General features: G+C 36.9%; 1 protein-coding gene across 1 annotated transcript in view; it reads left to right on the forward strand.

Moving 5' to 3' along the window:
- Positions 1-2,995: 2,995 nt before the first annotated feature.
- The window catches only part of SDHAF3 (succinate dehydrogenase complex assembly factor 3), a 92,900-nt gene continuing 83,131 nt past the window's right edge, over positions 2,996-12,764 (forward strand). Inside the window, exon 1 of the mRNA XM_036894526.2 lies at positions 2,996-3,282. Coding sequence (XP_036750421.2) covers positions 3,109-3,282 — 174 coding nt within the window. The 5' untranslated portion in view covers positions 2,996-3,108. The remainder of the gene's footprint in view (positions 3,283-12,764) is intronic.

Consider the following 12,764-nt stretch of genomic DNA (forward strand, 5'->3'; position numbering starts at 1 on the left):
AGACTAGGGCATAATACTAAGTATTATGTGTAAATACAAAGTAACAAATTGAATGTGCTCCACAAAGGAGTTTCCTTTCTCCTTCTCTCAATTTAGTTCTTATTCACTAATTTATTTCTTTTGACTTCAAAACTTCTCTGCTGTTCAGAAAGCTTCTCTAGCAGTTTCTTCCATCTCTATTTGTGTCATCGTTAGCCTGCATAAGCAGCACACAGCATAGTGCAGTTGCTGCATTGATCTTCCCTCTGGGTGTAGGTACATTGTGGTTGTTACGTTTTTGTGTGCCCTGAAAGGCTTAGATGATGTGTTCCACATAATGTTTTGAAGAGTTTCCCTTTGCTTCTTAAACAAAAATCTTTTCAAAGCAATTATTTCAGAGTGGTTATGTACCTACTTCTACAAAACATTTTGGAGGGCATCTGGGAGAAATCCTAACTAGACTAGTGGAGTTGGTATGTGCTGAGAAGTTCCTCACTGAGCTCATTTTACATGTGAGAAAATCGAGGCACAGAATGGTTGTGTGATTGCTGAATAACACACAGGAAGAAGAAACACATGGAGGAAGGATAAAGGAAAGGCCTGCATGAAGTGTACTGATCTGGATTCGTGGCCAAGAATATAACTCATCTTAATTTTAGTTTTTGGCTATTTTGACCACAAGAGGGAAGCTGGTCAGTCTAAATTAGAAGGCCAAGTAAACAGAGAAAGTTTTTTCCTCAAGACATAAGTCACTGTCCAGCCATTGCAAAAAAAATAAGGGTCTTTTATTATTATTCTCAACGTTTCTGCTTGATCCCTCTTCCCAAGGCCTAACTACACCACTACATCTTGACTTTTCACTCATCATCAATTCCCATTGATCGCCCAATGTTCTATGAACATTATCTGCTCCCTTTAGACTGAATTAATTCTTTACTGTTATTTTTTATTAATTCATTGGCAGCATGTTTTTCCACATTTTTATAAGAGCTTTGGCGCTGAAAGAAGTATTTATTGTACATGTACTTTAACCCCAAAGGAAACCAGGAAAGAAGTAAACTGAACAAGAAATTAATTTTCACTTTATTGGGATATTAACAGATGAAGTATGGTCAGAAAAAATTTCCTTAAGTAAAATAACCACACTGCCATTCAATCTTTGCCATTAATGTGGTTTGTCATAATACCAAATTAAATCCATTAAAAATGTTCTGTGTTCTTTTAAATAAATATTTTTCCTAAATTTAAGCAGAAGGAAATAGTCCATTCAAGGTAATAAATATTAGAGTGTTTACTATTTGTAAGGCAGTGTGGTGGGTCCCGAAAAGGATACTAAAATGAGTAAGACCCTAGTGTTGGTTGTGGGGTGTGTGTCTTCTTTATCTTTTGAAAAGTCTTTGCAAAGACATAAATCTGGGGTTTGTGAAGGAATCACAAAAATTCCCATACTCCTTCCCCTTCATTACCAGTGGCTCATATGGGTCACCTGACACCTGTAAAAATCACAAAATCCCTGCCTTTATGGGATTCTTATTTTAGGGTTGTGGGGGCAGACAATAAAAAGATAGGTAAAATATATAAGTGTTATAGAGAAAATTAAAGCAGAGAAGAGGTTTAGAAAGTTTCTGGCATGTGATGGTGCCATTCCAAATACAGTTCCCAGGAAGGGTCTCATCAGAAGGGGACCTGAAGTAATAAACTGGGTGAAATGAAAGTGTTAACCAAGAAGACACATGTGGCACGGCATTCCCAGCAGAGGGAACAGCAAGTACCAAGGCCCTCAGTTGGGAGAGTGCCTGGCCTGTTCAAAGATGAACTAGGAGGTAAAAGGCCATGTAGTTGGAACTGGCCAACCAGGGTAAGAACAGTAGGAGAAAATATAGGGAGCTAAAAAGTGGAGAGACTTTGAGTTTTAATGGAGGATTTTGTTAAGCAGAGGAGTGACACGATCTGCTATACAGTTTAGGAGGATCATGAGCAAAGCTGGTCATGGCTGGAAGCAGGACCGTGTTTTTTGGGTGTTGAGGCATGTGAGTTCTTTATATATTTTGGATGTTAACCCCTTGTCGGATATGTCGTTTATGAATATATTCTCCCATACTGTAGGATGCCTTTTTGTTCTACTGATGGTGTCCTTTGCTGTACAGAAGCCTTTTCATTTGATGTAGTCCCATTTGTTCATTTTTGCTTTTGTTTCCCTTGCCCATAACAGTGAGTAAAGAGAGATGGTTGTGGTACAGCGCATGGCCAGAAATGATCAAAACCTGCATATACTTTCTTGGTGGAGCCATCAGGGTTTGCTGAAGGACCAAAGGTATAATGAGAGAGAAAGAACCAGATCATTGCTGCCAGCTTTGGAAACAGGTCACACTCTTAATACCACCTTTGCAAAAGATGGAAATTTGTAAACATCCTAATTCTACATTTTCTTTTTAGACGGCTTATTCAGAGTTCCCAGGATCATGGCCCTGGAAACTGTACTTTCAAAACGCCTCCCAGGGACTCTGCTGCAGCCAATTTGACTTGAGCTAAGGAAACCTACTGGCTCAGGGCTCTAGTTACATGAAAGAGGCCACGCCTTCAGGGTACAGATGAGGAGCACAGCACTGTGCCAAGCATGTGGTTTGGTGGGCTTGCGGATGGAGAGATTAATCTCACTCTGATCGCCGTCGCAGAACGCAGGGACACTTTAAGATGCCTGAAGTAGGTTCAGGTAATTATGGAAGCCTTCCTGGAGGAGACCGATTTTGACGAAGGCTTTTTCAGTCCTTTACCAGGGGGGAAGGGGGTGGGAGGAATGGAAAAACTGCTGGGGTGTAGGTGAGGGGAGACAACTGGCCTGCGACAGACTTCTGGAGGGCGCCTCTCTGAGCAGCCTCGAGCAGGCCCCGCGCAGGCGCGACTCCACGAAAGCCAAGCCCCTCCAGGAGAGGAACCCGCCCCGCCCATTTCCCGCCCGCCGCCGCAGCCCGGGTTTCCGGAAGGTCCTGATTTTAGGGTCGGACCAAACCGGATGAAGATCGCACGCGCTCTTCCGCCCGGGCTCGCGGTCAGTAATAATCGGCTTCTAAGTGGGGCGGGCACGCTCGGTCCCTTTGCGCAGGCGCAGCCCGAGGTCCCCGTGGCGGTATGCTGGCTCAGCACGTCTCGCGTGTCCGCTCCTTGTATCGGCGCATCTTGCTGCTGCACCGGGTCCTGCCCCCAGACCTCAAAGCTCTTGGCGACCAGTACGTGAAGGACGAATTTAGGAAACACAAGACCGTTGGTTCTGACGAGGCCCATCGTTTCTTGCAGGAGTGGGAGGCAAGTAACTGCCCCCTTTTCTTTGCTCCAGACCTTTGGTGTCCCTCAGATGTGTCCCGGTTTGTCCCTGTAGGAGGCACGAATCCCCGGGCCCCACACAGAGATACACGCCGCGGTAGCCTGTTCCGTCTGAGTTAAACAGCGCAAAGCTGCTCAGACCATACTTTGTAAAGTTACTTGCCGAGCACGTCTATTCCCATCGGTTCCCCGAAGAGAGCCGAACAAGTTACAGGAGCGTCTCCAGTTCATTTCAGCTTTTTGAGCTCCTGCCCATGCCGGGCGCTCGAGGGGCGAGGATGGGAGGTTACAGAATTGAATAAATCAGCGTCAGGTGCTCAAAGAGCTTACTGATTTAGCAGCTTTTTGTCCCGTCTAGTGCTTTGCAAGTATCCCATTAATAAATTGATGTTTTTTTTTCATTACTTGGTTTTCAGGCAAAGAGGCCGGTTTCCATAATTTATATTTATTTAATCTCATTGTTTTTAGTTGAGTCTTAATGTCTTCAGTTGACACAGAAATCACGTAAGACTGTGGCAGACGACCTGCGGTGAATGAGAAAAATGCCGGTTAATTAAGTCCAGTGAAAGTTGGTTTCTCCGGTGTCTCCAGTCTCCTTCCTTTTTGTTACATTGCTCAGCTTCATTGCACTAAATCTTAAGCAGACACATGTGTTAAGGCTTAGCCCTTTGACTTTTTCCCTTTTATTTTTTTGAGTGGAGGAAAAAGAGTATTTCGTGGGGTTGGGGGCCCTGCGTGATTGCCCCTAGTTCTGATTTGCAAATACTGAGAAACGAATAGAATTGGAGATTAAAGCTACGTCTCTAATATTTGAAAGCACCAAGGCAGTCGTTGGTGTAAGAACAGAGGTAAGTAAGTAATTCTACAGCCTGAAAATTTGTTGGCTGAGGAGGAGATGACTGAAGTCTGTTTTTCAAAAAATCATAAAGGTCATGGTTAAGGTGAACAGAGAACTTTTTCACTGAAATCTCAGAATTCTTGATTGTAGAATCACTGGAGAGTGACATTAGGACAATGGTAAAATTTTGAATTTCCTAGAAATTGTGTGTATTTGTTGTAATTAGCCTGCAGGGAGCCTGGAAAGTTTAATTTTTTAAAATGCAGCTTGCATTCTTTTAATATGGTAACTTGGTGCTGGATCCAGAACTGGATCCAAATTCAGATCCTAGCATTTATTAAATATCATTTTTCCTCATCTTATTTGCTTATCTGTAAAATAAAATAGTACTTACCATATGCATCTCAAATTAGTGTATTTGTAAATGTATTTAAAAGCACTTTGTAAATTGTTAGCTTCAGTGAAACTAGCTTTTTAGGGGAACAGAATTAACTCAGAGTAAATTGATAATGGGCTGGAGCCTACACAGAGGCATTAAAAAAAAACTGGGTAAATAAAAAAATGTGATGATCAGCCTAGAAAGCTTGATATTGGAAATTCATTTTTTAAAACTCTCTTGAAATTTAGACTTACGGAAGAATTACAGAGACAGTACACAGTTCCCATACATCCTACACTCAGCTGCCCCAAGTGTTAACATTTTATATAAGCATGGTGCAATCAAAACTAAGAAATTAACATTGCTACAGTGCTATTAACTATAGACTTCAGTCACATTTTGCTAGTATTTCCATTCATGTTCTTATTTCCCAGGATCCAATCCATAATTCCACATTGCATTTAGTCATCCCATCTATTTCATTTCCTCTTGTCTATGATAGTTCCTTAATCTTTTCTTATCACTCATGTCCTTGATACTTTTTGGGAAAGTGTTGGTAAGTTATTTTGTACATTGTCTCTCAGTTTGGGTTTGTCTGATGTCTTCTCATGATTAGATTGCTGCTGTGCATTATCAGGAAGGATACCACAGGGTGATGCACCGTTCTCACATCCTATCAGAGGGCGTATGATACTGACGTGACTTATTACTGGTGCTCTTAGCTGTGATCACTTGGTTAAGGTGATACCTGCCAGGTTTCTCCACTGTAAAGGTACTGTATGCCCTTTTGAAGTTATATTTTGGGGGAGTTGCAGTGAGGCTGTATAAATATCCTGCTTCTCTATAAACTTTGCTAGCTAATTTTCACACTCATTGATGCCTCTTGCCATTGTGTTCTAATGGTGATTTTCTATTTCCCTTACTCCTTCTGAATTTATTAGTTGGAGTATTTCTGAATAGAAGATTTGTCCCATCTTCCCCACTATTGATCTAGATTTTTACTCATTTCTTGGAATGAAGAAAAAAATATTTGGTGGGACGAGGACCCTGTAGTTAATGAGTGGGAGGCTGGGTAAAGATAAGTTTAAACCTAGTGAGCTGACTATTTGGATAAAGTAATACTTCTCATTGCAAGGAAGCTCAGTCTAAGTCTGGGAGTTAGAAGGAATAGGGTAGTTCTACCAAGAGAGCTAGTTTTCCCTTTCCAAGAATGAGGGCAAGAGATTCTAATGGCTTGGAGGGGAGAAGAAACTTGGCTAGGGCTGTGACACTGGAGGGTGATGTCCTTCAGCCTTTGAAGTCTTTTTCCCCCCATATGGTCTTCAGAACATCTAATTTATGGTTAGATAAATACTTGATGCTGCTAGTTATGGCATGGATTTCTATTGTTTTTTTGGTTAATGATGATTACATACTTGGCACACGGTATCTGAGTATTACTAGCTTGATGCTTATGTTTATACCAAGCTAATTGAGAGTAATACAGTTGTGGACTTAACCATGTTATATGGAGTTTGGTCTCTGAGATTCTCACTTCTAAAATTACTTATGAACTTGAATGGAGTCTGAATTTGTTTTAATATAAAGGGCAAAGTTGAGTATGGGTACTACTGGAGGAAAAAAAGGGAACAAATGTCAGCAGCCCCAGTGAAAGGACAGTGCTCTCTTCCCTCCGTGACCACCTAAAACTGTGGCAAATATTAGAGGGCATTCAGCTTGGGTAGTTTCTGTTGATTGATCATTTGGGGAAAGATAGGAGGAAAGTATTTCATTTTATCATAAGGATAAAAATGTGAAGGTGTATTTGCAGAGTAAATAGTGAATTTATGTAATTTCTTACCATTAGAGAAACTATGTAAGTTCAGGAAGAGATGTTGAAAATCTGTTAAGGGAGAATGTTCCATGACTGGTTGGTAAAATATCCATTGTAATCTTACTTCCACGTCTTTTAGGAATCAACTGTTAGAAATGGAATTGAGGCTGGGTGTATCAGGGGTCTTACTTATTATAACATTTTTAAAAGTTCTAACTATGTTCAGTTTTGAGTTTCTTTAACTTAGTATAATTAGGGTAGAATGGTATTTTGTTGTTTTTATGATTGTAGGCCTCTCTTATTTGGACTCCATTGTGTTGCTTTTGAACATCTGGTGTAGTTTGTATTTTAGCTTGCAGGAGAAAAGGACTGAGTTACTTCTGTGTTTAGCAAGTGACGTAGGTTCAGGGGATGCCTCAAGTAGGAGGAAGTCATTTGGGAACTTCTCAGTTGTACTGTTTATTCTGCATGTTACTCAATGTAGGTTTTCTTTTTTTTTGATGGTTTATTGAATGGCAGTGTATCCCATGAGTATGTTTTTTATATTAAGCTTTACCTTTTAGAAAATTTTAGCCATAGTGTGCTCCTTAATTAATGGCCGAAAAAGGGATAAAGGAAAGGATATGAAACTGTATTCTTGGAAAATGAAATGTTTCTTTTTTTCCATTTCTAAAGAATTTGGATATTTTTAGTGAAGCATTTTAATATTTTTATTTAGGAATATTTACATTTTATTGGCATCATGAGATGTGTTATAACAATACTTATGTTTTAAGGTAACTAAAGGTGCTTTAAAAAATCATAATTTGATCAGCATTTCATACTATATTATGGGAACATAGAGATATATTCCTTTTATTTAAATGATCTAAAATTTATTTGAATTTGTAGATTTAAAATAATGGTAATAGCATGATAATGTGCTAGTGTTTATGGTTCTAAAACATCTGGATCTGTTTGTAGGGCTGTGTGTGTTGTATGTATACATGCACACCATCTTAAACATTTGAAGTTTTTGCAAAGAATTTAAGAAAAAGTGATTATATATGTGTAATATTGACTTACTGGTTTTACTTTTTTGTGAAATGCATTATCGTTGCTTAACAAGAACAAATGTCTAAAATGTTACACACAAAGGATTAGAAAGTGAGCTTCAAATTGCTTTAGTAACTTAGTTAAGTAACTAACTTAATGCACTTAAACTAAAAAATCAAAGTAATATATGCACATGGTTAAAAAATTAAATAGTGTATAAGAAGTTGCTCTTATAATATAGAACAACACATAAATTCTTTTCCTTAATTTTTTCTTCTGGGACATTTTTCATTTTGTTTTGGTCTCTTTCATGTTTCAAATGTCTTGTGAATTTTGGTTATCTGTGCATATTTACGAGTAAAGCAAGAAGGACCACCTGAGAATTCTGCATATAGGTAGGCTTGTTGATAGGAAAATTACTTTTAGGGTTACAGAATTTCAGTATTTCTCCCTTGGATTTGTTTCTCACTCTTGACTTGGTTACCTACCTGCTGCTTGTGTTGAGTTGGTCCTGGCAGTGTGGCTTTACCTCCAGGTATATTCCCTGCCTTGTATTTGAGGTTGTGGCTCCCTCTGTCTATGCTGTTTTATAAGTTAACTCCTCTACTACCTGCTTTCCATCTTGAGAAATTTGTGGAAATCTCTCGGCAACTGATGGTTCCATTCGTGTTCTCTTAGTCACGATGGGTTACTCCTTTTTAGAATTCCTTGACTGTCAGTTCAGGGGAGTTTTAGAAGGGAGAGAAGTAAGAATAAATGCCTGTGATGTCTCCCATCTGTCATCTTGAACTGGAAATCCTCAGTTCTTTAATTTTAAAGAGGAAGAAACTCAGGCCTGTAGAAGTAAAATGACACACAGCTAGGTAGGATAAAAATCTTGTGCTCTTACCTCATGAAAGGCTAGTAAAGATTTTGGAAACTAAGGTTTGTAAAAAATGTTTAACTTTTGCAGTGTAAAATTACTATTGATTTTTTTTCTTTGAATTTTGCTTGTTTGCTTGCTACAATTTATTTGTATTATTTGCTTCCTACATTTTTTTTTCTTTTACTTTCCCTAAGGGAAAGGGGAGCTTCTTAATTATGTTTTTATCATCTATACCTCTAGCACAAAAAACAAATATTTAAGTATGTTTTAGTAATGATTTATTGTTATGTTTATTCGCTAAAGATGCTAATTACCACACATTTCTCTCTGATTTTTTTCAGTAATGAAATGTACTAGTCAGGCACATGCATGTTTTCTATGTAATTTTTAGAAGGGTTTTTTCAGCCTCAGTTGTTTATTAGGGGAGTAATGTTTTATCCTGGAAATTAGGGGTGGACCAAAAAGTTCTCTTCTACCTCTAAGATATGATTAGGAGATAAGCTTAAACTATATCAGATGGCTTAGTTTTTCATTGGCTTCACTGATTTTTCTCTTTAGTCTTTTCTGTTATCTTTAGGGTTGTGTGTTACTGTAGTAACAGAATAGGTAATAGAAGTACAGTACATTTTATTTGTTATTGTAATACAGTTACAATTAACATAAAATTAATAATTTCTGAATTAAAAAATAGTTAAAAAGGCCAATAGAATATGTTTAGAATTAATATAATATATGATTGGTTATGTTAATATAAAAACTTATTTAGCTTGGATAAAAGTAAAAAGCATCCAGATTGGAAAGAAAGAAAACTATTCACATATGATATGATTATCTATCTGATAGAATATACTAAAAAAATTACTAAAATTAATGTCAGTTTAGCAAGGTTGTATGATACATGATCAATATACAGAAATTAACTTTTTCTTTTTTATTAAGCTATCGTGGTTATACAATCATATTGGTTTCAAATACACAACACAGTGGTTCAGCATCACCCGTATTATCACGTCTTCAGCCCCTCCAGTGTGCTCACTGTCCATCAATGTCGTAAGATGTTACAGAATCATTAACTGTATTCTCTGTGCTTGCTGTATTACCGTCCTTGTGACCAGTCTATATTGTGATTGTGAATTATTGTGCCCCTTAGCCCCCTTCTTCCTTCCCCCCAACCCTGCCCAACTTCCCCTTTGGGAACCACTAGTCCCTTCTTGGTGTCTATAAGTCTACTACTATTTTGTTCCTTCTGTTTTGTTTTGTTTTTTTATTCCATAAACAAGTGAAATCATTTGGTATTTATCTTTCTCCACCTGGCTTATTTCACTTAGCTTAATACCCTCTAGGTTCATCCATGTTGTCGCAAATGGCAGGATTTCTTTTTTATGGCTGAATACTATTCCATGGTGTGTATGTATCACATCTTTATCCATTCATCTGTTGATAGACACCTTGGTTGCTTATATATCCTGGCTATTATAAATAATATGGCAATAAATATAGGGGTGCATGTATCTTTTTTGAATCGGAGATTTTGTTTTCTTTGGGAAATTCCCAGAAGTGGAATTTTGGGACCATATGGTATTTCTATTTTTAGTTTTTTGAGGATTTAATATTATTTTATTTTATTTTATTTCTGGCACCTTCTTTCTGTCAAAGCATTATTGTTATACTCATTATTTTATTAATGTGTTAATAGATTAAGCTACCTAATTTGTCTTCTGGACCTTAGGGAATTCAGGTACTTCTTACTGTGTGTTGATTTAATTAGCTTAATTCCAAAGAGAGGATTATATTTATCTTATTTACAAGTTCTCCTAAATCACTAGAACTTGAAACATTTCTAAAATAAATTACATTTTGATTTCTAAACTGTCAAACACTAAAACATTTGTGCTTTATTTCAGTAGATTTTAATTATATATATTATTTTCCTTCATAAAACATTTCATTCTTGTAAACACAAAAGAATAGAATGTTGCCTATTACATGTTTAAGTAGCAAAGGTTTCTGGGCTTTGGTGCAGTGATTCTTCACTTTGCTGAAGATGAAGAGCTCTACAGTTTGTTTAAAAACTATCCTATTGAATTAAAAAAATCCATATACTTCCTCCCTTACAAACTAAGAATGGCAGCAGATGGTATGGCAAATACATAAGTCTATGCAGAAATAACTGCAACAATATAGGCATGCAGCATCAATGAATCTAGCTGCATGGCACATACCCTAAACTATCTCCCTCCAAAAGGCATCTTATTCACTGCCTCATGCTTTCCAGCATGGGCCTCAATAGTTTGTTACTTTATAAGTTACAGATATGTAAATTAATAACAGCATTCCTAGCCAATAACCATAGTTAACACCACTTTTTAAAAAATTCCATGAACATTTTGTAAATTAATAACAGCATTCCTAGCCAATAACCATAGTTAACACCACTTTTTAAAAAATTCCATGAACATCTTCATGCCTTTACAAGGCTAAAAGCAAGATGCACAGAGTGAGAAAACCTTATTTAAAAATATTTGGAAATATGCACAATTTTGATACAGTTTCAGGGTGCTTATAATACCCTTGGATACTTGTAAATCACTTAAAATTTCTAGGGCATTTTTAGAGACTGCAGTATGATCATATTCCAATTTTGTAATTAGATCTGATGAGGACAGGGACTCCTCAGAGAGGTACATTATGGTGTTTTCCCTATTTGGGAATTCACGTGGAGATAGAGATTCAGTTTATTTCTTCTTTCTCCTCTCTTCCTCAGACTACTTCTGTTCCTCCTTCTGTCTGCCATCCTCTTCGCCTTCCTCCTCTTCCTTTTCTTCAGGCAATAAGCTGTCTACTTTGTTGCCTATTATATGTTTAAGAAGCATTTTGAGTAGCAATTTGAGCGTCAAAAAAAATGGTAATAAATTATATCACACTGAATTAAAAAAGCAATTTTTGAGCCCATGGGGATGAGAGGGAGGGGAAGAAAGTGGAGGAGAAGGAGGAGAGAAAGAGGATGGGGAAGAGGAGGATGAGGAAGATGAGGAGAAGGAGGAGGCGGAGACGGAGGCGGAGGAGGCTAAATTTTCCTGAGTTGGCTAAATCCTTTTCCTATTTCTCCTTCAGCTTCACTACCTTATTGTAAATCTGCTTTTTTGCTGTCAGATTACTCCACACCTGTTTTGCCTTTAGGGGAGATACTGGGGTTTGATCTTAGGGTGGAACTCTGAATAGAACGGGAAGTCAGCCAATAATAGCCATTTGAGACTATTAGGATCCTTCCTACTTCCCTTAGTTGGTCCATAATGTTCCATTTCTGGATCATCAAATTTGGGTTTCCTTTCACCAGACATTGTCTTCTGCATTTCAGAACATTTCTTAGAAAACTGCAGAAGAAAAACAAAACGAACTGTATGCCTATGGGGATCTCTGGATTTTTCTTCTTTCGTACTTCTTTCCTACTTGCACACAACAGGCAAAGCAAACTGCCCTTTTGCTTCTTGGATCACCTTTAGCCATATTGATTTTACTATTTGCTTGTCTCTGCGTATAATTTTAAAGAAGAATCTGGTGGTTTCATGACTATTATAGGATAGTTTTAAAAGTATATATTAGAGAATATTAAGATATGCATTTCTATGCCATTTTCAGCTATTGTGTTTAATCTGTTAGTTTTACCTGCTAAATTTGTCAATCTGTTGGGACAAAAATGGTAAGAATAGAAGTTTGTGAAGCTTTTTACCATTTTAACTACTTTTATACCATAGATGTATTTCCGAAAAGTTTTTTTTCAAATTTTTATAAATTTGAAATTTCAAATTGATATAAAATTGGTATTTCAAATAAAATAAATTGCTTTTTTTTCAAAATTTTACTTTTAAGTACATTGGCAAATTTACTACTTAAAGGAATTCTTTTGTGAATCCTTTGCAAAGTGAATAGTGAGCCATAATCTCTTGCTTTGTGTGAACCTGCATTTGCATACATCAAATTTTTTAAAAATAGGATATGTCTACAAATGTCAGTACATGTATCTTAAAGGAAGAGTTTAATTTCTATTTGATGCAAAGAACAAATTCAGATTTGGCATTTTTGGTAAGTAAGACACACCAGATTATTTTAGTTCTGTTCTTTTCAACTAAATGCTTTCAAAATATACTTGCTCTACACTCTAAGTTAAGGGGGTGGCAAAAGTTTATGTATGAAGATTGAACTACAGTACATTTAAACTGAATTTTCTTAAATTACAGTATATATTTTTAAACTATTTTCTCAAATAGTTACAGGGCTAGTGTAAAGTTATACAAAGCTTTAAAGGTATTTATAGTTTTAACTTTTCTTTCTTAAAAGCATAACTAGAATTCCAAGTCTTAGTGATTTGTTTTTTTTACAAATTTTGCTTTATCTTAGTCTGTTATAGAAGTTATAGAAGTAGATTTATTTGTTGCTTTTAATTATAATATGTTTGTTAACTTTCTACGTTAGTTTGATTATACTGAGCAGTTTATTGCTCTGCTTAATACTTTGAAGGTACTAATGATAATTC

The sequence above is a fragment of the Manis pentadactyla genome, chromosome 7, assembly GCF_030020395.1.
Source record: "Manis pentadactyla isolate mManPen7 chromosome 7, mManPen7.hap1, whole genome shotgun sequence".
NCBI lineage: Eukaryota > Metazoa > Chordata > Mammalia > Pholidota > Manidae > Manis > Manis pentadactyla.